We start from the raw sequence: 26020 nt of genomic DNA, 5'->3' as shown, positions 1-26020 counted from the left end.
GACACCACGTGTAGCCACGGGCGAGTCGAGGGCGTGGCTTCTGAGCGGTGCACATTACCCTACGGACTCCCAAAGTGAATTAAACAATAATCATCATAAGAACAACCTTTGTACGTACGCAGAACTTCTTTCGCGCCGTACGTAGCCAACCGTTGTGCTGATTTGTTTCTCCATGGAAAAGCCGAAAGGACAACTTTTGGAGTTTGAGCCGTGTGCGTAAGACCCAGAAGCACACAGGCAGCAGCCGACGGTGAGACACTGCGATGCACAGGATCTCGAGTGAGTTGTTTTACAACCAGGCAAACAACAATAACAACAACAATGTGATAATCCATTGGACAAGCCACGAGACACTCAACGTTGTGAAAAACCGCGAGTCTGACGGGTAATCCTTGAGACTGGACGAGTTTGCATCGTCATCCACTGCGCGTGGCTGTCTCTCTCTGCGTGTGTGTGGGGAGCGGTAGTGTCGTGGTTAGCGCTACGCTGCGCTACGAACCTGGTGACCCGGGTTCGATTCGCGCTCACGGCCAACACCAGTGACGATTATATCTGAACCTGTCCTGGGCCTCCCCTAGGTCGACTCGGCCTCAAATGAGTACCTGGTGCGGTGCGTAAAAACATCGCCACTGGAGAGACAAAGGCGGTCGGGCGTGGTCCTGGCCACCCATTCCCCTCGTGTGCCGTGCCGGCCTTCGTAGGTGCTGAGCTCACAGCAGCACTTGCCCCAGCAGTGTGTCGAGGCTATAACGGGGCGGGGGAATCCTTTGTCTTTGCCGACTCTTTGGATCTCCGACGACCCCTTTCGGACGAGAGCGTCGCTGCTCGAGACACGAGGCTTCGCTTCTAAACGCTCGCTCCGTGTCGCCCCGGGGCAGCACGAAGTCGGTCTGACGTTGGCCGATGGCTTCGTCGTTCGTGGCCCTCTCTGTCTCTCTCTCTCTCTGTGTCGCTCTGTCGCACCAACGCTTGGCTCACGCAAAAACGTGGGGGGGGGGGGGGTGCCGGACGAAGCTAGTGCGGAGCCTGTAGCATGATGTTATAAAGGGACCCTAAATATAAAAAAACACAAATATTTTAACGCAATTTTTTAACTTGCATAGTAAAGTAATTGTATTTTACTGGTAGGAACCACCTGGTTTCACCAGTCCACAAGGGATTATTGTGTCCGTCCGTCCGTCGTGCATCCAAAAATGGGAGGGGTGGGGCTGGGTGGAGAGGGGAAGGTGGGGAGGGGCTGGGTGGGGAGGGTGGGGCTGGGTGGGGAGGGGAGTGTGGGGAGGGGCTGGGTGGGGAGGGTGGGGCTGGGTGGGGGGTGGGAGGGGTGGGCTGGGTGGGGAGGGGCTGGTCACCCCGTGGTGCCCTTATAAAACTCAACGTTTAACCTACTCACGCCGGCTTGTGCCCGCCCTCACAGCCGGCCATATTTGCGGAATACACCACGCCGCCGTTGACTCTGGCCATTGACCGAGCAACCCAACGTTCCTATCAGCTCCCTCCGCAGGAATGTGTTTTTAATCTACTATACAGCAGTATAATACGACAAATCGCTAACCTTAAACACCCAGTCGTCGTACATAAAAGTTGAAGGCGGTATGGTACTATAGTAATAGAGCAAGTGCAGAATCACTGAACCGGAGTTGATAGCTTGAAAGCATTTAGCGCGGGGCCCGTAGCATTTGCTACTTTCGCGTCCTCAATTTGTGCGTTTGCTGGGAACGATCCAAACCAACAGCAAGACTCGGGGCGATTGCTTCTTGTTTCGTTTGTTACTTTGTTGTGCTCGAACGAGCATTTGAGGCGGCGTTCATGTGTTTGACCCCCCCCACACTCTCCCCCCTGAGCCAGTGGTGGAGATTCCAGTGGTGCAAAGATGATGTAGCTCCGTCAAACACGTTACACTCGAAATGCTTTAATATGGTCTGATTAAATAAGGGTAGGTTTTACCCTTTCTGGCAATAAAGCAGGTGATTAAGACGTTCAAACACCAAATAGAAACCTTTTGCAAGGAATCAAGTCTGCATTAACCACACGGATTTGTGGTGAACATGCAACATGCTCTGATCATATATTGGGCATTGTCTTCGAAACTGATTGTTCTACATCAGAGGGCAGCCTTCTCACCAGCGTCAGACCAGAGGACGCCAAAAGGCGAAGAACAGTTGTGGCTCGGGGTGTGCGGCTATATCGTGGGACCTTTTTGCCAGTATCAAAGTATGAAAAAATATTAATATGTTTCACCCTTTCTGGCGATACAACAGTTGTGTTAAGATGTTACAACACCACGTAGAAACATTTTACTTTGATGCGGGCAAAAAGGTCCCATTCCATGCTTTAATATAATTTAAGCTTCAAATCAAGATGAATATAATTTCCCAATATACTTTCCCCGCACCCTACCAAGGCCTCGAGTCATTTGAAAGTTATCCAACCAATCCACTGGGGTGATATTTGCCATTCCACGCTTTTTTTCCAGCGTGGGGGGGGGGGTTCCCCCAATTGATGTTCTGGATGTAGGTGAAACCGATCAGTTTAAAAAAACAACAACAATATTTTACAACCCAGCATGCTTTGGAGTGCGGGACAAAATCTAATTCTCTTTGTTTTCATGTCGGCCACGCGCCCCGCGAAACTCGAGACGCGGACACTTGAGCCATCAGCGTGGAGTTTCACATCTCCAAATCGTCGCGATTGTTTTGAATGCCGACTCCAGAAACCTGTTAAAATTCACTCGATGGACATATTCCTATTGCCGTCATTAAGAAATAAACTCTGCTGAACTACGTGAATGAAGCAAACCCAAAACACATTATAACACCTTTACTGGAAAAAAAAATTCATCATCAGATTTCCTACTCAAAAACAGCATCGATGTTGTTGGTGCTCATTTCCCATTAAGAGCACTGAATTTCCAGTGGTGGAAATTCCACATTCCTATGACCGGGGCGGCTATTCATTTAATCGACCCTAGAGAGATGATGGGGCCGCGTCGACCCCTCCAAACCAGAATTTGAAATCGCGACCTTCCGAGTGTGAGCCATTTTCTCTCTATAAAGATAACGGGAGTTTTTTTGTTTACATTAAGACTGGACATGGTCGAAGTTTTGCGTGAATGTGCAGATGTTAGACGTAGCGACTATTTATTTCAAGCTGAAATACCCAAGCCTCGCGGCAAACAGAACCCTTTATCACCGAATCCTAATTATAATAGGGTCCCCGCAGCGGCTTTTGGCTGGCTGGGCAGCGAACAAAGGCGGTGGTCACCGCATCGCACGGCGCTTTCAGATGCGCTATTGCGGCCGTCTGGAACGCTCTTCTGTCCGATCGTAGGAAGCCACTGGAGCGATGCACTTTTTAAATCTAACTTGAAAACTAATTTCTTTAGAACTGCTTTTTGTGTTTGGTTTGCTGTCCTTCGTACGGTGCAAATTTGGTTCTCCATACATTGCGTGGATGTGCATGCGAGTTTATATTATGATAAACGTCCTCTTTGTCCTCGTGGTCACATGTGGCTGTTATCTGAGCTGCAAACACCAGCAAACAGGTGCCTCCGAGAGCAGTGTGCCAATCTGCACCGCATGGCTGATGATATCTCTGTTAGCACCAGGGCAACAAAAACCTCTTTACCAGCTCCATACTCGACATACATAGATAGAAAAACAATATTTAGTCCCATCAGGCTATTGGATTTCCAGAGCAATACTCGAAAATAAAATAAATCAGGACGTTTCGGGCGCAACACAAGCATCCGGAAAATAAAATAAATTATGTTTCGGGACGCTTGTGTTGCGCCCGAAACGTCGTAATTAATTTTTATACCTACGTGACTTTACCGAAAGAACCAAAGAGTATGGATTCCTGCAGTCACGAAAGCTTCAAATCAAGATTCAATACTCGAAAGTTTAACCATCCGGGTCTCATCAGCAGTCAACACTTGTGAAACACATTCTGCTGGGTTTCCAGATTGTATTGGCAAGAGCACTTCATATAAACTACTAAAGTAATGTGACCAGGTAATAGTAATGTACGGTAATAAGACTGGAACGTGATTTTTAGGTGTGTGTGTGTATTGTGGGGAGCGGCAGTGTAGCGGTTAGCGCGCCGCGCTACGAACCTGGCGACCCGAGTTTGGGTTAGATCGTGATCTAACCAAAAATAAAACCGATATTAGGGGTGGTAGCTGTTTGGAGCAGGTGTAGACAGCACCGGTCAGCAAAGGGGCATCAGACTGCCAGTAGTTGCAGGCGATCATGACAGTGCACTCTCCAGATTGAGTATTTTGCGGTTTATTTTAGAATTTGGAAAAATGTGGACCCGGACTTTGGCACACAATGGCTTATTGCGAAAGACGTCGATGGATGATCTTTAACGTCCACTGGTGAAGCAGGCGACCCGTGTGTGTGTGTGGGGTTTTTTTACGGTTTATTACACCCGCAGTTTATAACCAGGGCAGCTGCTGGATTTGAATCGTGAACTTCTTGCAACAAGCGACGAACGCGCTGCCGCTAGGCTGTCGTTACAAAACTGCGGCGAGATGAGCAGTCTTCTTCGTGTCGGAGAGTTGGGTCAGCCGAAGTTCATACGTTCATGTGAAGGTTGGCGAGGCGAGCCAGTGGATGGTTTCGGGAATAACCTCACGGTGAACATCTGGAACGCTGCTGGCGAATAATCGAAGCTGGCAGTGGCGTTCCTGCGTGGGCCATGGTTTGAGAATGGTGACCACAGTTGCATTGTGAGCTCTGCTTGCCCACTGGTGTAGGAGGTGGTGGTGGTGGTCTCATTGGATGTGCTGTGTCGACGGGGATTGAGGTTGCACGCGCACGGATGGAGCAATAACGTTTCAAAAGTGCTCGCTTACAAATCCAGCAGTCGTCGGTCAGACCCAGCCACGGCAAAACGTGGCCCAGAAGCCACAAATCCTGGTGCCAAGCTGAGGAGTGAGAATCCCAGTGGACTATGCTGCCACATCATCTTCGACCAAACATTCAACACGTTTATGGCCTTAAAAGTAAAAAAAAAAAATCTATAATAGATGCACGGACGGACGGACGTACCTCACTTTGTATTTTAATGAGAAAAAATATTTTAATACACATCACCTTCGTGAACATGCCAGTTTGCCTTCGGGGAATGTGTGTGCGTGAGTGCGTGCGTGGCAATGGCTTTTACGAGTGGTGTCAACATGAGGATTGATGGAGGGGGATGCGCAAGATGTTAATGGGTGTTTGCAGCTGCCACCATCCTCGACTACAGCCGGAGGAAGGGGGACAATGCTCACAACAACGAGCAGAGCAGCAGGTAGATAAAACTGAGTTAGTCCAGCGGAGAGCGCAGGTATATCTGCCAGTGACCTGAGCCAGTTCATATCTGGGTCTGTATCATGTCTTCCTGCTGGCAATCCTTCAATCACTTCTAATGGCCTCCAACTGCATCTAGTCTGGCACAAGTGCATGCTAATGTCACCTTAAGGATTCGGATTCGTAGGGCAATGAATTGCCTGGGCAATCAAGTGCCTTGCGTTACATCTCATCTGAACCGTTTCAATGCCCTGAAGTCTAGCCAAGGGGAGCCCCAGTGATATCTGTCCCTATGTGGCACAAGGTGTACACAGGACCGGCCTCCAAAAAAGGGCATTCGTCTGTCAATATGGGGTAAATTGCAGCTGTAGTCGGTGTATGCGCGTACCACTGTGTCAGTCGTCTATCAATAAACTCGTAACACTTGGGTCTGTGCCGTGACCTCCTACTAGCAGCGAGCCTTTCAGACTTCAAGTGGCCTCGAGGTGCAACTTGAGCATCGAACGCCATTTTGTTGTTGCTGTGTGCCAATATGCAATGGGGCCTTGGAAACTGATGGGTCACAATAAAGGCGAGACACGGCTGTCACACAGCCAGCCTGCCACCCTTCATCGCGGCGTTCAAACGGCAACGCCCATTTGTTTCCCCAACAAACACGAATACTCGGCATTGTATGAAAACGTAATAAGGCATGTTGTTGAAAATAACACTATCCCTTCTGTATTTACAGATTCCCAGAAATACGCACACCTTTTTTTTTATCCACGTGGTGGCAAAACCCAAGCAAATCCCACAGTTTTATCTTCACAGTTTGAATTTAAACAATTGACACGCCGCTACTGCTCTCTGTGCTAAAGTAAAGTAAAGTGGTTTAAAAACTGTGAATAAATACCATTAAAAATACCATGCTGGGCAGCGATAGTTACAGGGCTGCTGACACCTTCATAATAAAAAAACCCACGCGCTAATGAATGACGTGACTTCTACAACCAATGTACCGGTAACACTAAACTGTTTTGCTTCATATGCATCATCCTTTGCCACGGTCTATACACTGCTGGATGAAGGCCTCCCTTCACGGCACTGCGATGGGACTATCGTCTTCACGATGCGTTTAATATTTAAACCACGTCGGGAGGCATCACGTGCTCTGGTTTTCTTCTGATTTACAAAGTCCACGGGGTTCTTCTTTGTACATGGATATAATACATTTGCTCATCGGCACACTACAAAAAAAAGTGTCATAAGTAACATTCTTCCATTACATTCCTCCACGACTTCAACACAGTGACCGCCGGCCATGGCTGGTCCAAGCTCGCGCGCGATTGGCTACGTGGTGGATTCTCCAGCCACCCCATTGGCCGCCTCGTCTGACAGGGGCAAGCTGAGCGTGCTGGTCACCGGGTGAACCCACGAGGTCGTCTGCGTCACGTGACTGTGGGGTGGGGTGGGGGTGGGAGGGGGCCAGGGTGCAAAGACAACGGCGGTGACGACATCAACGTCACAAAACACGACCCTTGGAAGTGTGAAGCATCGTCTCGGAAGAAGAGTTTATGCATCGTAGCGATTATTGTGACCCGGGGTTGTGTCATGCTCAAGGGATTGCGGGCACGGATGGCGGAGCGTGACACTAAACAGACTCCTCTGTGCTCACCACGCCACGTGACAAAGTCAGAGCGTAGGCTCTCGTACACTTTATGCTTCCGTTTAAACGGGAACCGTGGTATTTTTTCCCGCTTGCTTTTTGTAGGTTGTAACGCGGCATCGATTTGTCGATTTGTGTTTTTAAGTTTCACACTCAAGGCTAACGATGTGTGTGTGTGTGTGTGAGAATCGTTTCAGCGATTCGTACAAAGGAATAATTTGCTAACGTTACATTGAGACTAATCTAATGTTCGAGCGAGAGCAAGAAAAGTATAAATGATGCAAACTACACATAAAAACACGGCAAAAAAGATATTTTTGAAATGAAATAACACCGCCTGAATTGCAACAATTCACCAAATCACCATGGAGTGAATCGTTGCACTGCTAACATTTAAGCTTCATGGTTTTGTAGCCGGTGTGAGCTCACCCGTGATTAATCACGTGTATATTTGTCCACTCAGTAGCATTTGGGAACCTACGAAACCATTTTGCATAGCGACAGGTAGCAGCCAGGTGCGTGTATTATTATTATTATTACGACGTGAATGCAACGGTGATCAGGGATTGGACCTTGAGCACCCACGTGCACTGCAGAGTACGATGCACATCCCCAATTTAGATTTGGGCGGACTTGGTGCTGAGGAATTAAGCTGCGGTGTTGTAACGCGGATGGCGCCTCTGATGGCTATTGCAGGTACGCAAATTGCACTTCTGAAGAGGACTTTTGAAATAAAGTTTTGCCGTTTCACCAACCCCCCCCCCCCCCTCCGCTTCTCCGGAGGACGCAGAGCGTATCTACTCATCGTCTCTCGTTGTTTTTGTCTCTTTAGTCGATCTGTTCTACCCCCCCCCACACCCCGTCGCAAGGATTCACGGCGGGAGGAGAGGGGACAGAACGGGCCGACTACAGCTTGCTGCTCTTTGAGTTTTCCTAAAATATCTGAACTTTCGAAAACGACGGCTCCAATCGCTCGTAGCTCAGTGCAGCGTGTGAAATGGAACCCGTGGAGTTTTTTAAGGAAAGAATGAAGGATGTGAAACAGATGCTGACCATGCAGCTTAACCAGCGGCTTCTCAAACGAAGATTTGAACCGCAGGAGGTGACATGCCACGAGGAAGCGGTCCCATCCAGCAGTAGATTGACAAAAGGGCGACTCGCTACACGTACTTTATAAAATACTTGATGCCATCCGCTGTGTAGGCCTCTTCCCAGCCATATGGCAAACCTGGGGAGAAAAATAAACACAAGGACCAAAAAAGTCAAAAATACAATTTGATTTGGGTGGTGGTTGTTCTGGGACAAACTTTACTACATCTGCTAGAGGTGGGGAATGCATTCGCCAAGAGAAATCTCAATGGATATCTGACTCCGTCCCATCCACGACTCTAGGCACCCAATCTCGAGTGTCCCTCTCAGCGCCTCCCTCGCCCTGCGCCCAGTCCCGGAACTCTCCCACCTTTTCTTTTCCCCTTCACTGGAACAAACTCCCACTGCAAATAAAACAATCACCTTCACTATCATCACCTGCTTCCGTTTCTCCCTTAAAACAACCGCCATCCCTTCTTCCCCAGCCCATCATCATCCTGCTACAGCTACTCCCTGCCCCCGCTCCCCAGCTAACAGCAGGCCTACCCCAACCTACCCATATCCACTCCCACCTGTCACCGGAACTACACCACCACTTTTAATAACACCGCTCTTTATTTCAACCACTATCATATGCACAATTGTGTAATTGCCGTAAAGTGCTTTGGAACAAGGCGCTTTATGAATCTACGTAAGATAAGAAGATCATAATTTAGAGTACACACAGGAAGAGATTCGGTGATGTTGATGGCGATATCTTTCCAACATAAAGGATTTCCTTCGTAACGCAGAATAAACCAATCTGCTCTTCACACAGTCTTAACACTTCTTAGAAGTCAAAGACAGCCCCCGTTCCATTCGTCCACACGTTCGGCCCTTTTATCAGTCCACTGCTTGACGAGGGCCTCCCCACACCTGTGGTGCGTGGGGAGCACTATTTCACCACACCTCACCATGCTGGCCAGTGTGGGTTGAAGGTGTGATGCAAAAAACTTGGGACGCGTAGAAATGCACAACAGGTGAGTTTTGCTGCACTACCTCCTACTGCCTACCCACGTAGCCCTGCAGGTTTGCGCAACGGTGGTCGCCCATCCCAGCACTATCCAGGCTCGAACCCTGCTTATCTTCATAGATCAAGATCCGGCGCATTCCCAGGTGATTGGCTCATTCATAAGCCGACGCCTCCAAACCTGTGTTCACGTGACCGGACTTTGACGCACGCTCACACGGGCACTCGAAAAAGCCGTTGCCACGGACACCGCCCAGCGGTTGTTGTCCGTGGGTTGTGCCCCGTGGCCCACTCGTGGCCCACACTCACAGTCGGCCTCGATGAGCCCGCGAATCGACTTGCTGATTTCCCGAGCCTCGGCCGCCAGGCCCAGGCAGCTGGCGGTGCCGTTCCGCACTCCGCGCGACACCACGGGGGACAGGTGATGCGCCCCCACCGTCTCGCCTCTCGTCAGCCTGCACACATGCACAGCAAAAAAATAAAAATATTCCCCCGTATAGACTGAACCAACTGTTGTTAGCAAGCACCTATGACAGCCTACACGGCCCATGAGGGCGAGGGTGGCCAGCACCACGCCCCGGCTGCCTTTGTCTCGCCAGTGGTGATGTTTACACACCATACCAAGTACTCATTCGAGGCTTAGTCGACCTAGGGGAGGCCCAGGACCGGTTCAGATAATCGAACTCGGGGCGCCGGGCATCGTAGCGCAGCGTAGCGCTAACCGCTACACTACCGCTCCCCACACATGCCCACTCCCTCCCGCAGGAATGGCTGGACTCTGTTGGGGGTGTCCGCTGTGAAAGAACAAACACCGGCGCAGATCGGCACCGCGCCGGAGGGGGTGGAGTGGCCAGCGCCACGCCAGGTCGCCTTTGTCCCCCCCCCCCCGCACCGGGGGCGATTTTTGCACATTCAAACGCGCGGCGAGATGCAGTTGAAGGCAGCATTCCTACAAGAGACTCTTGAAGCTGGCTTCGCGCCTCCCGCGTTGTGACTGAACACCTATTCGTCTATTTCACGAAACGCGTGCAATGTTACAAATTGCATTGTTAAGGATGCGTCAATTGGAGGGGGCGGCCCGGAACGAGTTCAGGTGTTGGCCACTGGCCGGTAATCTAACTTGGGTCACCAGGTGCATAGCACAGGTGTGCTAACCACGACGCCGCTTGCTCCCCATGTACGCACGCGTGTAATGGTGATACAAAACAAACAAGAGGGACATTATAAATGGCACACGAAAAAAATTAGGCTCTTGAATAAAATGGTGAACCTGAATGGAGACAATACAATGGGGAGGAGGGTGCATGACGACAATTGCTCTGGTCAATGACGAGATGCGCCCTCCGATTGGACTGTGTGTGTGTGCGTGCGTGGATACTCACGCCAGCTGTCCTTGCGCCGGGACCAGACTGGACAGGACCTCCTGCACCGTCTGACGCGCAAGGAGAATCCACACGCAGCAGCCCATGGTGCGCGCACACACACACACACAAAGACACAAATCCCCCATATAGGCTTAACGGTCTGTTGGGGCAAGTGCTGTTCGCGAGCACTTCCATGAAGGCCAAAACGGCACAAGTGGGTGGCCAGCACCGCACCCAGCCGCATTCGTCTCCCCGGTGCTGATGTTTACACACCAGGTACTCAGTTAAGGCTGAGTCGATCTAGGAGAAGCCCAATACCAGTTCAGATAAACGTCACTGGTGTTGGCCGTGAGCAGGAATCGAACTCGGGTAGTCGGGAGTTCGAACCCCACTGCCGAGTTGCTGCTCCTCACTGCGCACGCCGGCACACAATCACGCGGTCGCTCACCCACGGCACTCGCTCACATTCTCTCTCGCACACCAAGAGGGAGGCCAAGGCTTCCTCCCGTGACAAACAAAGACCAAGATCCCCCGTGTAGCCTTAACACGCTGTTGGGGCAAGTGCTGTTAGCGAGCACCTATGAAGGCCGGTACGGCACACGACGGGGTGGGTGGCCAGCACCAGCAGGAATGGAACTCGGGTCGCAGGGTTTGAAGCGTGCGTGTACGAGGCCGCCGAGGTATTTTGGCGAGCTGCAGGCTCACCTCCACGAACTGCAGCAGCTTGTCGGTGGAGACCTCGAAGGTTTTCCTCGTCATCTCGGACTTGCGCAGCTGGCAGTCGAGCACGGCGATTCTCTTCCTCAGCTCCAGCACCTCGTCCTGCACGCGTGCAGCAGCGGGGAGAGCACGCTTCCAGATCGTTCGGTGTCACTGCGATGCGCGAGAGTGACGGCAACAACCGCCCCACGCGTAGCGTCGGTACAAATTTGCCAAATGTAACAAAAATATCGAAATAAATTAAAAATATCGTGCCTGCAAATTATTCGACTGCAATATTACCATAGCAAGCATCGCTACCGGGAAAAACATGACGTGACAAGGCCCTCCTGAAAAGAGTCATGAGACTCCGCGAGGCTTTCCTCGCTCTCTCTCTCTCTCTCTCGTGTCGCTCGCGCCCCGGGGGCCGCCCGCTCGCGCCGCCGCACCTTGGCGGCCTCCTTGCGCTCGAGGTCGATGAGCTGGCCCTTGACGTCGGACAGCTCGATCTCCAGGAGGCGCACCACCTCCTCGTAGTCCTGCTCCATGCTGTGCGCCTGCCGCGTCGCCACCTCCGCCAGGTGCACGCGGTTCCGCAGCGCGCGGCTCTCCTCCAGCGCCGCCTGCGCCTCCTGCGAGGGGCGGACACGGACCAGCGGGAGCGCGTTCGCGGCTCGTCGATTCGAATCTGGCAGGCCGCCCTGGGTAATGCTGCGGGCGAATTAATGGTGAAATACGCGCGCCCCCTGCACGCCCCCCCCCCCCCCCCCCCGTCTTGTCTCTCGGTCGACGTGTTAAGAAGCCACGTGACGTCGCAAAACAAATCTGCTCGCAAACTACTGGACAGCTATGAAAAATAGCTTCGTGGCTCATCGGATTCCTCGAGTCTAAATAAAGATTCTGATTCTGATTGGGAAACGCACAACAGCGATCGTCGCCTCCGACCATGAAACATTTAGCAGGAGCCTCCCAAGGCTTTGCTGGGAAAAAAAAATACTCTGCAACAGTAAACATGTGGTTGCTGCTGGTGCTGGTTGGCCCAGTAGGGGGCACAGGTGGTGCATCGGCCAGTCATTTCAGTCATCTCAGTCAGTCGACCCGTGGCACCTGGGTCTGCCCCGTGACCTCCTGCCGGCGGGCATTCGACACTTCACGTGGCCTCAACGTGCACGTAGCCTGGCACAAGCGTCGTGGTGACGTCACCGCCACTTAGTGGCGAATGGCGGTTGTTGCTGGTGCGAAGGACCGTGGCGGCGCCGTGTGTTGATATCACTCCGACTCCGCGGGACTTTCACGGTGGCCCTCACCTGTTTTGCCTTCTGCAGCTCCTCATGCAGATCCTTGCTCGAGTGCTCGACCTCGCTCAGCCGGGCCTGTTGAACGCGCGAGCCCCAGTCAGCACAACGCGTACGCGGAACCACCGGCCGCACCGGCGGACGACTCGGACAGGGCCCTGATGGGTTCAGTGATGACGTCATCTTGCTCTATTTAACACCAAAAGCAGGTGGATTGCATCACTATTATGGAAAATTGCCCGATGATGCTGGATGTAATTACCAGCGAAACGTCACAGTATTCAAATTGTAAATGTTGTGGATTTACTCTCCAACACACCGGTGAGCTGAAGTAGTAACTCATTGGCGCGCTGTTTACGTGACAACCCTTACTGGCTGTGTCGGGTGGTGGAGGGTTATGACACATTGACACTTACACGATCTAACCCAAAAACATTTATTATGAGTGGCGAGATGTTAACTACCTCGCCTGGTATATTGGAGATCGTGGGTTCGATCCCGACCCTTACGCCTGTATATTTGGAGTTTGCGTGTCTCTCTCTCTCCTCGTGGTCCCGTTGATTTTTCTTCCGGTACTCCGGTGTTTCCCTCCACATTTTAGAATCGACTGTGCGTTGAGGTCATTTAGCTGCTGCTATACATTTCCACGTGACGATAGGCCACTTCGTTGGGCTATCATTTGTGATAAAGAGCTATACGAGTCTCAGTGGGCCTTGCCTGGTAAAATAAAATAAATACTTTTATATAATTTTTTTGATGTTTTTGTTGTGGTAGCCAAGCAAGGTCGGTGCAACGTGTCGATCGTTCCTGGGGAAGGGGACAGAAACCCGGGGTGGGGGGAGAGGAGGGAGGGGGCGAAGGGGGGTGGGGTAAACCATCATTCTAAGAGGAGATGGGTGTGGGGAGGGGGGTGGAAAAATGAACACGACACAATCCGTACAACAAACACGCAGCTTGTTGTACGGATCGTATCGACTGCTCGCGCCCGGCCCGGTCGCGCCTGCTCCAGGCCAACGAAGGGGGCTCGCTGACTGAGCCCACGAGGGGGCTCTCACCTTGAGGCTGTGGTTCTCGAAGAGAGCTTCATCCCTCTCCCTCCTGAGGCGCTCCGCTTCCCCATCGTCGCTGCCCAAGCCCTGCACACAAACAACGGAGGTCAAAGGTCACCCGTAGACTGTTAGGGGGGGCAAAGCGCCGTCATAGCGAGCAACCCGTTGACAAGCATGTGGTTAAACGTACATGCACAAAGACAAAGGTCACACACGTGTGACCTCGGCACACTGCTGCGGCCAAGTGCTGGTTAGCGAGCACCTATTGGCGAACGTGTGCACACGTGCGTGGGCATCATGCAACTTTAGAAACGTACGTACAAGCAAAGACACACACACGGAAAACTAAAAGTGAACTTCATGATGCGTCTAAATGCAACTGCGTCTCACAAGGCTTTAAAATGGGAGAACATGCACAGAGGTAACTGAACAAGAGTGATATCGTTGTAGGATTTATTTATTTTTCCGAAAGGGGATAAAACGCGCGGTGGAAAACTACAGGGCAGAGAGGAAAAATTAGATGAGGGTATTTGTAAATACGAGCAATAAAGGACACCTCAGATAGACGGAGACTCAGGTCACAGACAGAGGAGGAGAGGAAGGCCTTGAGCCTAGAGCTTGCACAGGGAGAAGGAATTGGCAGTGAGGCCGGTGGAGAGGGCAGGGAATTGCAGACAGCAGAGTCACCCACATATGCACGTTCAAAAACATATACTCGACTTCTATGCATTTTCCGTAAACAAAATTAACTGTAAACGTCTCTATCTAGTCTGCGGCAGGTTGCAAAGGCGTATGAAGCCCCGATAGACCAATCACCAGACCAGCTGCTCCCTCTGGGTACACAGGTGTTCGGCCAATCAAGATTGTTGGTCAATTTTCAGCCCTTCGACTGCTGGATGAAGGCCTCCCCACATTCCTGGCAATTATGGAGGTTGATAATTGTTTTTTTACCCTTTTATCTGGCAACAAAATTTACACCTTTTTTACGAAGTCATGTTTGCACAGACCACAATACCTGCAGTCATAATGCAAACAAAAAACATAACTCTGATAATGTTTGTCGCGTAAATGAAACGTTGGTACGTACTGGGCACCACCCTACAGGCATTCTGGTGGGGGGGGGAGGGGATGGGGTTCGTGTGACGGTGACGCGACAACACGCGGAGCAAGCGATCGTCCCGGTGACGAGCGCCGCTCGCCCGTCGTGCGGCTCTGACCCGGCCGAGTGGGGAGAGCGGCTCCAGCAGGGCGGCCAGCTCGCTCGTGCCGACCAGCACCGCGCCCTGATCCGGCCCCATCTCCTCCAGCTGCAGCCGGAACACCTGGCGAGCTGCCCGCACAAAGTCTGCGACCAAAGACAATGACCCCCCGTGTAGCCTTAACAGACTGTTGGGGCAAGTGCTGTTCGCGAACACCTAATGAAGGCCGGCACTGCACACGAGGCGGGGGTGGGTGGCCGGCACCACGCCCGACCGCCTTTGTCTCCCCAGTGTTGATGTTTACACACCGCACCAGGTACTCATTTGAGACCGAGTCGACCTATGGGAGGCCCAGGGCCGGTTCAAATAATCGTCACTGGTTTAGACTGTGAGCAGGAGTCGAACTGTGGTCACCCGGGTTCGTAGTGCAGAGCAGCACACTACCGGTACCCACACCTCCGATTAGCACGGTTGGCTCCATACGGTGCGATACAAGTTCAACACACTTACATACGCACACATTGATATGCACAGATGCAGCCTGGGAGTGGGCTCCAGATTGGGAGGGGAGCGAGCTTCTCACCTCCGTACTTGACCGTTCCGCGCGAATCCACTTGCAGAGCTTCGCGGAGTGCCTCCTGCTGCTCTTCCCGCGCCTCCACGCCCAGATAGCGCAGCGCCTGACACCGCAAGACGGCACCGCACGTCACCACACCACGCCATCACTCGATTACCAGCGGGGCCAGGCAGCGCACACGTGCGTCTCGAGCCAGTTTACAAGGAGCATCGACCATCATCAGGCGAACTCCGGTCATCCTCGCAGTGGCTTTTGGCTGGTCATCGAACAAAGACGGTTACTTCATCGCACGCTTTTAGGTGCACCTCTGCGGCCATCTGGAATGCTCTTCCTTCCCATATTGGAAGCTACTGGAGCAATGCACTGTTAAATCTTTATTAAAAACGTATTTCTCTAGAACTGCTTTATGGTTAGTTTTGTATGCTTTCCCCGCACCACTGATTACCACAGTTGGCTATGTACGGTGCAAAAGAAGTTCCACATACATACAGCACAACGATAAAGACCCCCCGTATAGCCCTAACAGACTATTGGAGCAAGTGCTCTTAGCGAGCACCTGTGAAGGCTGGCACAACACACTAGGGGGTTGGTGGCCAACACCGCGCCCGACTGCCTTTGTCTCCCCAGTGGCGATGTGTTTATACACCCGTACCAGGTACTTAATTTTGAGTCTGAGTGGATCTAGGGGAGGCCTAGGACCGGTTCAGATAATCGCCACAGGTGTCTACCGCGAACGGGAATCGAACTCGGGGCGCCGGGTTCGTACCGCACCATGCTAACCGCTACACTACCGCTCCCCGCGCACACAAACCCACACACGCACACAGAAGAGAACAGACAGACACAGCATGCAGCACACTTACAGAGCTACACAGGACGAGAGTTAGGGCCACTAGCTCTGGAATCTCGCACGCCCAGGTAGGACACACGCGGGCGGCCGATTTGTTTTGTCTGCGAGGACCCGTGGGACCCCTCTCTCACCAGCTCCAGCTTGTCCACCTTGAGCCGCACGTGTGGGTCCAACGACAGCTTCCTGCTCAAGAGCCGCCCCCCTGTGACACAAACGGGCGCTCGTTCGTCTCTCCGGAGAACACGTCAACAGAGGTGGCCACATCGGCTCGGCCTTCAATGAGTAGTACCCGGTGCGGTGTGTTTTAACAAGTCAGCACTGGCGAGACAAAGGCAGCCGGGCGTGAGTGCTTGGCCACATCGTCCCCTGGTGTGCCGTGATAACCGCAACAGGTGCTCGGTAACAGGATTTGCCACAACACCACGTGATGTGTCTTTTTCTTCATGAATGCTATACCGGCGTGTGTGGACCCTGCCGAGTTGATGACTGGTATGGGCGCCAAGCCTTGCCGAGATTTTCCCTGCAACGACACAACGACGTGAAGGTTATTCCACAGCTCATTCTAAACTCTGATGGCACCCTGAAGCGAAGTGGTGACAACATCGTGACGGATTTATGAACAAAACCATCAGTAACGCCACTTGTTAAGCAAGGGTCTGTGGACCACAGGCAGAACTGGAAACCTTCCAAACCCACAGGGCTCTCCTTTTTACAGAGTTAAGGAAAATGTCACGTGCGTTTGTTTTGGTACTTTTTAATGTCATTAAAAAAATATATTCCTGTATGTGCCTCTCAGGAATCTGTTCAACCACCGCCTGTAAGGTGGACCTCCACTTTGAAAAAAGACGTGAGTTGTACTAGTCAATAGTAGCTGGCAAGCAGTGAATCATTGGGCTGCACCTTCTTGGGCTGCATCTGCTGGGCTGCACCTGCCTGGGCTGCACCTGCCTGTGCTTGCACCTGGCGAGGCTGCACATGGCTAGGCTGCAGCTGCCTGTGCTGTACCTGGTGAGGCTGCACATGGCTAGGCTGCAGCTGCCTGTGCTGTACCTGGCGAGGCTGCACATGGCTAGGCTGCAGCTGCCTGTGCTGTACCTGGTGAGGCTGCACATGGCTAGGCTGCAGCTGCCTGTGCTGTACCTGGCGAGGCTGCACATGGCTAGGCTGCAGCTGCCTGTGCTGTACCTGGCGAGGCTGCACATGGCTAGGCTGCACCTGCCTGTGATGTACCTGCTTGGGCTGCACATGGCTAGGCTGCAGCTGCCTGTGCTGTACCTGCTTGGGCTGCACATGGCTAGGCTGCAGCTGCCTGTGCTGTACCTGGCGAGGCTGCACATGGCTAGGCTGCAGCTGCCTGTGCTGTACCTGGCGAGGCTGCACATGGCCAGGCTGCACCTGCCTGTGCTGTACCTGCTTGGGCTGCGTGCTGGGGATGCCGGGCTGCGAGGAGTAGAGCGCCACGCTGTGGAGGGCGCTTGAGTACGGGGGACCCTTCCCTCGGATGAACGCGATCTCCACGCCGGCGTCCGTGCTGCATAGCGCACAGGGCGACACATGGGGGATGAGGATGGGGTCTCCAATGGTGCCAACGTCTCCACGCCCGGAGCCGTCTCGGCTCCCCGGTTTTTATCCGAGTGTCGCGTGCAGCTCACCGAAGCTTGGTGCGAGTCAGCAGCCCCTTGGCGTCTTCGTGAGTGATGCCCATGAGCGACTCCTTGTTGATGGCCACGAGCTGATCCCCTGGTCTCACGCGCCCGTCCTGCGGGCAGGACACCACCGGCACGCTGATGCCCAGTCCACGCTGATGCCCAGTCTAATTTGCCCTTCTTACAGAGTCACCACCGGTTGCACCCAGCAATTCGCAACGCTGGTCCCCTGTCCTCACATGCCCATTCTGGAGGGACAATAGCCGGCGGTCGTGATGACTCGAGTGGACACCACGAGAGGGAACGCGCGCCTTAGAGGACGTCCATCGCGGAGATCGAGCGATGAGATCTGCTCATGCGCGCTGGAGCTGCATGGATTGTTGCATCATGCGGCCGTGAGAGATGGCCGATGGCTTGTGGAGGCCTTCATCTCACAGTCGATAAATCACGACTGATGACGACAACGATAAAAGTAGAGAACTTTGTGCGCTATTTATGGAGGGTGTACAGGATCACCGTGCCTCTCGGCGACGTGGTGGTGGCGAGAGCACAGCGGGCGCGGCACAACGGGCGCGGCACAACGAGCGCGCCACAACAACGAGCGCGGCACAACAACGAGCGTGACGAACCTTGTGGCAGTCGCCGCCCGGCAGCACCTCCTGCACGTACACCATGGGCCCGTCGGGGCGGTTCGTGCCGCCCATGAGGGTGATGCCCAGGCCCGAGGTCCTGGCCAGGGAGACCACCTGGATGGCGCCGCTCTCACTCTGTGGGCTGCGGGAAAACGAACCCCCCGCTCCGATCTTAGAGTGGCATCTCAGGGCCCAGCGATCAAAGTGTGAGCTGCACGGCCCCAGTATCCGAACATGCTCCACGCAAACCTGTCAGCAAAACGTGCCGCGTACGTCGTCTGATATGTATAATAGGGGACTGGTTCGTCCTTCTACTTATGTATTTTTTTACCCATATGTTTTACCCATAATGCAATGTGCCAGCGAAATTCTAAGATTTTACACTTCATATACTTTGAATTTCTATCTTTGGGACCTTTTTTGCCGATATCAAAGTGATGAAAAAAATAAGAATAGGTTTTCACCCCTTCTGGCAATAAAACAGGGGGTGTTAAGATGTTCAAACACCGAATAGATGCCGTTTGCAAGGCATCAAGTCTGCATTGACTGCACATGCTTGCGGCAAAACATGCACACAAACATGCTCTGTGTGTTCGCCTTTTGGCGTTCTCTGGTCAAACACTGGTTAGACAAGGCCATAAAGAAGGCTGTCTCTGGTGTAGGCCAATCAGTTTCAAAGACAATGCCCATATATTATCAGAGATGAGCTGAGACTGCGGTGCGTGCATGTCCACATTTCATGAAACGTATCTTACATTTTTAATGGGGAACCCTAAAACCAACGCGGTGGGAGACTTGTTTTGAGACCCGTTTCGCAGACCATGATGAGAATCGACGAGGGGCGGCGATCGCTTGTGTCTGCGCGCGTGTGTGTGTGCTTGTGTGTGGGAAGCGGTGGAGCAGCGATTAGCGTCCTGCACTATGAACCCGGCGACCCAAGTTCGATTCCCGGACCTGGGCCTCCCCTATGTCGACTCAGCCTCAAGTTAGTACTTGGTACGAAGCGTAAACATCGCTACGAGGAGACAAAGGCGGCCGGGCGTGGTGCTGGCCACCCACCCTCTCGTGTGCCGTGCAGGCCTTCATCGGTGCTCGCGAACAGCACTTGCCCCCCCAGTCTATTAAGGCTACACGGGGGATCTTTGTTTTTTCTTCTTGGTTCTTTCGGTAAAGTCACGTAGAAGGGAAATAATAAAATAATAACAATAAAACATAATAAAATAATTCTCACGACGTTTCGGCCACAATGCAAGCAGCCGTCCTCAGGTGAAGAACAGGTCTGTCGGAAAACGACAGTGTCTTTCCGACAGACCTGTTCTTCACCTGAAGAGACAGTGTCTTTCCGACACCTGTTCTTCACCTGAGGATGGCTGCTTGCGTTGTGGCCGAAACGTCGTGAGAATTATTTTATTATGTTTTATTTTTGTTATTTTATTATTTCCCTTCTACGTGATTTTACCGAAAGAACCAAGAAGATGAATCCCTGCAGTCACGAAAGCTTTAAATCAAAAAAAATCTTTGTTTTTGTTTGTTGCGTGGGCACCTGCTGGGCGTGGTGCTGGCCACCGACCCTCTCGTGTGCCGTGCCGGCCTTCATAGGTGCTCGTGAACAGCACTTGCCCCCCAGTCTATTGAGGCTACACGGGGGATCTTTGTTTTTGTTTGTGAGTGCGCACCTGCTGGGCGTGGTGGCTCGCGAGTCGCGCGAGGCCGGGAACGCTCCCGAGGTGTGGCTCAGGCTGTCCTTGGGGCTGAGCAGGGGACTCGGGGATCGGGACGACGAAGCCGACGAGGTGCTGTCCAGGAACTTTCCTGCACCGTGGAGGGGCGGGGGGGCAGCAGCACGTGACCACATCGTCATCATCATCATCATTATCACTATGAGACCTCCTTAACCGGTGGAAATATATAGTAATAGGTTTTTACTGTTTTTGAGTTGTACGCCTTTTGCCGTCATCTGGTCCAACACCAATGGAGACTAGGCTCTAAGAAAAGCTGTCTCGGGTGTGGACCAATCAACTTCAAGGACAGTGCATATCAACATCATTATCAGAGTTGTTTCTTTTTGTTTGCATTTTTGACTGCTTGTGTTGTGGTTATTGCAAACATGATCCCTTGTATAAAGGTGTCAGTTTTTTGTACCAGTTGAAAGGGTAAAAACCTACTACTATATCATCATCATCGTCACGATCTATGGGCAGATAGAACCTGTAGGTGTCCACTGGACATTTCGTCATTTGTTTCCACTTTCTTTGTGCCAATATGCTTAAGTCATGCCACATCTTTCTGGCACCAATCTCTTGTGAAGTTGTCATCGTCAAGTCATTCTCTGTGAGGTCTCCCTCTCTTTCCGGTTCCATCCTTTTTTCCGAACAACAACAACAGCAGCACGCTTTTAATGTCCATCCTACACGTGTCCAGTTAGTGCCGGTTTCCTTCTCATCACTGCCTGCATCAGGTCCCACAACCAACAATCAAATCTGTAACCGAACAGGAAACCAGCCTCAACTGAATAACAGTGCAGGCCAGAAAACCACAAGTTTAAAACAACAACAACAACAACAACAACAACAACAACACACAACACGTGTGTGAAGAGCACACAGCCACTGTGCATTATACAAATAACCGTCGGCATCTTCTTGGTTCTTTCGGTAAAGTCACTTAGAAGGGAAATAATAAAATAATAAAAATGAAACATAATAAAATACAATTATCACGACGTTTCGGCCACAACGCAAGCAGCCGTCCTCAGGTGAAGAACAGGTCTGTCGGAAAGAAAGCATCTGAATGAGCTCATTCAGATGCTGTGAATTCAGACGCTGCTCGCGAACATCACTTGCCCCAACAGTCTGTTAAGGCTATACGGGGGGATCTTTGTCTTTGTTTGTGAAACCACGTGTGTGTGTGTGTGTGTGCGCGTATGTGTGTGCAACCACGTGTGTGTGTGTGTGCGCGTACGTGTGTGTGCAACCACGTGTGTGTGTGTGTGCGTACGTGTGTGTGAAACCACGTGTGTGTGTGTGTGAAACCACGTGTGTATGTGTGTGCGCGTACGTGTGTGTGTGTGTGTGTCCAGGGAGAGGGGAGCAGGCGGGCACCTAACGTGGGCGTCGTCGGGGAGCTGTGTGCCGAGCTGGCATCGCTGTTGCTCGCGTACTTCTCCAGGAGCTCCGCGAACTCTCTCCTGGTCACAACAAGCAAGAGGGATGTGCAGCGAGCGATCACACGCATGCCACACACCGTGAAGTTTCTTGCGCGTGTGCGAGGAGGAGGGAAATTCCAAATTCTCCGTCACTGACAAATGGGGTAACCCGCCAGTTGTTATGCCTTCTTGGCCGTAGTTCCCCCAAGACGTTAAAGCTAAAAATCCAATTAACTTGACTTTTGGTTGATATAATCTTCTTGGTTCTTTCGGTAAAGTCACGTAGAAGGGAAATAATAAAATAATTAAATAAAACATAATAAAATAATTCTCACGACGTTTCGGCCACAACGCAAGCAGCTGTCCTCAGGTCATTCTTCACCTGAGGACGGCTGCTTGCGTTGTGGACGAAATGTCGCGAGAATGATTTTATTATGTTTTATTTTTATTATTTTATTATTTCCCTTCTACGTGACTTTACTGAAAGAACCAAGAAGATGAATCCCTGCAGTCACGAAAGCTTTAAATCGAAATTTTGGTTGATATTTTACGGAGGATTTTTTCTGTGATAAGTCATTGAGCACTGGACTGCGGTTTTACATTGTCATGAGTAACACAATAACGATGATAATTTTGACTTGCAGCTTGCCGTACGGTATTCACTCGCTCTCGAAGAGAGAGAGAATGACTCAAAGGCACGAGGAACCACTAACAGGCGAGCAAGGCATCCACGCGGTTAGCCAGCGCCAACGATTGTCCAAGCTCTGTGGCCTTCTATATTAAGGTGTTATTGTCCAAATGATGAATGCTTGTATGCGGGAGTAACCCGGAGCGTCTTGGAGAAAACCAGAATCGGAATATTTACTTATACCGATGAGCTACAATGCAATTTTTCACAGACGTCCGGTCGGGGCAGGTCAGAAAGCCACGCACGCGAGGGGGGAACACTCTCCCATACAGATGGAACAGGGTGGGATCCACATTTGCTGTGTATTTGCCTTCTCCTGGCAGGCAAGAGAGTTTCACAACATCCGTGCGATCCACCAAGCCTCACCTCCGCAGTGCTGGATTGCGGGCGTGCGCCAGCACCGTCACAACAGTGGTGAACAGACTCTGCGATCTCCAACTTGACATCCCATTCACTCATTAGCTCACACACAGACTCATGTCAAAGGACCCGAATTATACAGATTGAGGGGCTTATGAGAGACGCACAAAGGGACGTGATTTCTTGGATTTTCTGTTTGCACATAGTCACTTTAAGATGTTTTATTGTTCATGTTTTTGTCTTTTTGTTTGTTGCGGTTGCACCCGATTCAAGAGCCGAATGGCTCACAGGGCTATACCTAATAAATGAACTTTGAACTTTGATATAAAGGCCTTGCAGATTAGTCCTTGTAGGAAAGAGTCTGTGTGCAACATCATGGGTATGACCAGTGGCACCAGATAAGCACCTCAAGCGCACTGCGGTGCCACGCAGAGTAACGGATTAATTCAATGAAGCTGGGCGGATCTTAAATACAGCGGGGGAACATCCCACACCCAGCCACCTGCGGGGACCCTCGGATGCTGCAAGGGTCTTCATTGTGCACGCAATTAAAATAAACGAAAGTATTTTATTTTTTATTTTTTACCAGGTAAGCCGCACTGAGCTATGTAGCTCTTTTTCAGATGTGACCTGGCCACAAATGATAGCTCAACAAAGTGGCTTGTCACACGTGGACATTGATAGCAGCCATACACTGTAAATGCATGTTTCTAAATGTGGAGGGAAAAACCGGAGGACATGGAGAAAAATCAACGCGACCACGGGGAGAACTTTCAAACTCCAAAAATGCAGGCATCAGCATCGGGATCGAACCCATAACCTCCTGTAAACCAGGCGAGGTACTTAACATCTCGCCACCGTGGGACCCCCCCAAATGTATGCCAGTGTTCATTGTGGCCGAGCTCCGACAATTTTCAAAGGCATATCAGCACATTGCTGAACGCAGACTAAGAGCAATTGCTGTCTCACTCGCAAGCGTTCGTTTTACCAAAGCCGACACAAGATACCTCGCTGAGCTAGAGTGCCCATTGAAGACCGCTTGACAATTATACAAATTATAATAAAAAAGCAGATTAAACTAGGCTTATAAAACTAAACAAAGATCCCTGTATTGCCTTTAACACTATTGGGGCAAGTGCCGTTTGTGAGCACTTTTGAAGGCCAGCATGTCACACAAGGGGGTGGGTGGTGAGCACCACGTCCAGTTGCATCTGTCTCTCCAGTGCCGATGTTTACACATCACACCAGGTGCTATTTGTAAGACTGAGTCGAGCTAGGGGAGGCCCATAACGGGTTCAGATAGTTGCAACTGTTATTGGTCGTAAGCAGAATGGAACTCGGGTCGCTGTGTTCATAGCGCTCCGAGGAGCCCACGGGAGAAGAGGAGTGAGGAGGAGGTCGCACGGGGCGGAGAGCCGTCGCCACTCACCGAGCCTCGTCATCGCGAGAGATGAGCATCGACATGTGACTGCTGGCCGAGGCCAGGCGCAGGACGTCGACCGCCCTACGGCGACACACGCACAACGTCCCCGGCGGGATTCGTCACCAGCGCCGTCGCCCGTGACCATCAACACTGGTATCATCGTCACGATCAATACCATCGTCATCATCATCATCACTTTTATCCGCATCGCGTCATTATACAATCATCATCGTCGGTGTCACCATCATTTACTGATATCATCATCGCAGTAAAAACATCTGAACAATAATATATCATCATCATCATCACTAATTTTATCCGCATCGCGTCGATAATCGTCATTATATAATTGTAATAAACGACTGGACCACGATGTCTGGCTCAGTGTCCTTTATTCGGTTCGTGCTGTACACCCACACGGCTGTCTTTACTCTGTAGCTTCTCCACGGTGCTGACTCCAATGTCGGCCCGATCCACAACAGCAGCTCCGCTGCTGTTTCTCTCACACAGCCCCCCTTGGCTGTACTCGCTGCAACTCCTCTCCCTCCGCAGCTCTGACAGCCTCTTGCTGTCTCTCTCTCTCTCCGCAGCTCCTCCTGGCAGCCACACCGCTGCCCCTAACATGCAGCCCTCTCTCTCTCTCACTCCGCAGCTCCTCCTGGCAGCCACACCGCTGCCTCTAACACGCAGCCCTTCTGGCTGTCTCCTCTGCAGCTGCACACCACTCCGCAGCTTCCTCTTATCTTCGGGGTTGGCTCCCGATGGCCGTCGGCGCCCCCCCTCTCCACACTCGCCCGCGTGGCCTCACTCTTTTCCGCTCACACCCCGACTCCCTTCCCCTTCCGGTTTACCCGCTTAAGGACCCGAACCTTCCCCCCACGTCACATGACTCCACCCCCCGTGACGTCACATCCGGAAGGTCGCTTACGCCCGCATTACACCACCCTCCCCCGTAGAAAAATCCCAGCCGACCTCGGCTGACCAATAGCAAATCGTAATGCGGCGAACCGAGCTTCCCCCCCTAAAGGACACTAAGCATACAATGTAACAGCAAGAACAACAACAACAACGCAATTAACATCAACGAACGTACAAAAAGCATGCAATAAATACAACTGTAAGAAAAAAAATAACAAGACAACAACAATCAACGAAACGTAAGCGATTTGGAACGTGTGCGGGTCGCCGGCCCGTCCCGGACGGTCGGCGGCCCACTCGCAGAACGGGAACGCGATGAAAGTCGAGGAATGACAGGGGGTAATCCCCCTGTCGCAGCTGGAAGTCCATCGCCGTCCCGTGTCCCTAAAGAGTTAGTCTTGGGCTTGTCCTGTGACCGTGCCCGCAGCTGGGTCGGAAGGGCTGCAGGGCTCGAAGGTCCCGCAGACCCGGCAGGCGTCCTCCGAGCAGGGCCCCTCGTCCCCCGCAATGTCACGGCCGGCCTGTTTCGGAGGATCTTTAGCCGACTTGACCGGTGCCGAGGCCTCCTGCTGCGGCGGAGCCGGGAAGCGGGCCCAGCAGTCTCTGGCGTAGTGGCCCCTACGCCCGCAGCGGAAACATTCGGCGTCGTTGCGCCGAAGCGCAGGCCTCGCCTCCTGACGGCCCCGTTCTGGTAGCGCCGCGCGCGGTCTCGGCCCGCCGCGTCCCGTCCATGGAGCGGAGGCGGCCGTCAGTTGTTGAGGGCCCCGGTCATCCGGAACATAGACAGCCTGCGCAGGGTTCCAACCCAGCGCATCCCCTTCTTTGACGGGCCCCCCCGTCCACGCCGTCACTTGTTTCCAGCGACGGAGGTTGAATTGCGCATCGAGACACTTAGCAGCCGTCCGGGAAGTTAGCTTCTCATGCCCACACACAGGCATGGGGATCCCTAGATCCCGAGACAGCTCCAACATTTTCCTTAATATGAGAGGCTCGAGCAGGTCCTGTGGCGTCTCAGGATAAGCTGCCATGGCCAGCTCCAGCACCGCACCCCTGAACGCCACGGGCGACTCCTCTGGTGCTCGTTGTCGTTGAGCGAATCGCCGATGCGCATCATCTGGTGGCTCATAAGCATCGG

The 26020-nt window shown here is 52.2% G+C and overlaps 1 protein-coding gene across 4 annotated transcripts in view; it reads right to left on the bottom strand.

The window, feature by feature from the left end:
* Window positions 1–5052: 5052 nt before the first annotated feature.
* The window catches only part of STXBP4 (syntaxin binding protein 4), a 52977-nt gene continuing 32009 nt past the window's right edge, over window positions 5053–26020 (bottom strand). For all 4 annotated transcript variants that reach the window (XM_078872683.1, XM_078872681.1, XM_078872684.1 and 1 more), the window contains exons 5-22: window positions 23974–24048; window positions 21453–21538; window positions 20028–20163; window positions 18349–18493; window positions 17726–17832; window positions 17484–17604; window positions 16530–16593; window positions 16205–16275; window positions 15230–15326; window positions 14665–14792; window positions 13454–13534; window positions 12411–12476; window positions 11553–11735; window positions 11110–11226; window positions 10423–10472; window positions 9350–9495; window positions 8113–8170; window positions 5053–6732 (exon numbers count right to left, since the gene is read on the bottom strand). In XM_078872683.1, the coding sequence (XP_078728809.1) occupies window positions 6627–6732; window positions 8113–8170; window positions 9350–9495; window positions 10423–10472; window positions 11110–11226; window positions 11553–11735; window positions 12411–12476; window positions 13454–13534; window positions 14665–14792; window positions 15230–15326; window positions 16205–16275; window positions 16530–16593; window positions 17484–17604; window positions 17726–17832; window positions 18349–18493; window positions 20028–20163; window positions 21453–21538; window positions 23974–24048 (1837 nt within the window). In that variant the 3' untranslated portion in view covers window positions 5053–6626. The remainder of the gene's footprint in view (window positions 6733–8112; window positions 8171–9349; window positions 9496–10422; window positions 10473–11109; window positions 11227–11552; window positions 11736–12410; window positions 12477–13453; window positions 13535–14664; window positions 14793–15229; window positions 15327–16204; window positions 16276–16529; window positions 16594–17483; window positions 17605–17725; window positions 17833–18348; window positions 18494–20027; window positions 20164–21452; window positions 21539–23973; window positions 24049–26020) is intronic.

This window comes from Lampetra fluviatilis, chromosome 35, assembly GCF_964198595.1.
Source record: "Lampetra fluviatilis chromosome 35, kcLamFluv1.1, whole genome shotgun sequence".
Lineage (NCBI taxonomy): Eukaryota > Metazoa > Chordata > Hyperoartia > Petromyzontiformes > Petromyzontidae > Lampetra > Lampetra fluviatilis.
This window is presented reverse-complemented; position numbering and strand designations above follow the sequence as displayed.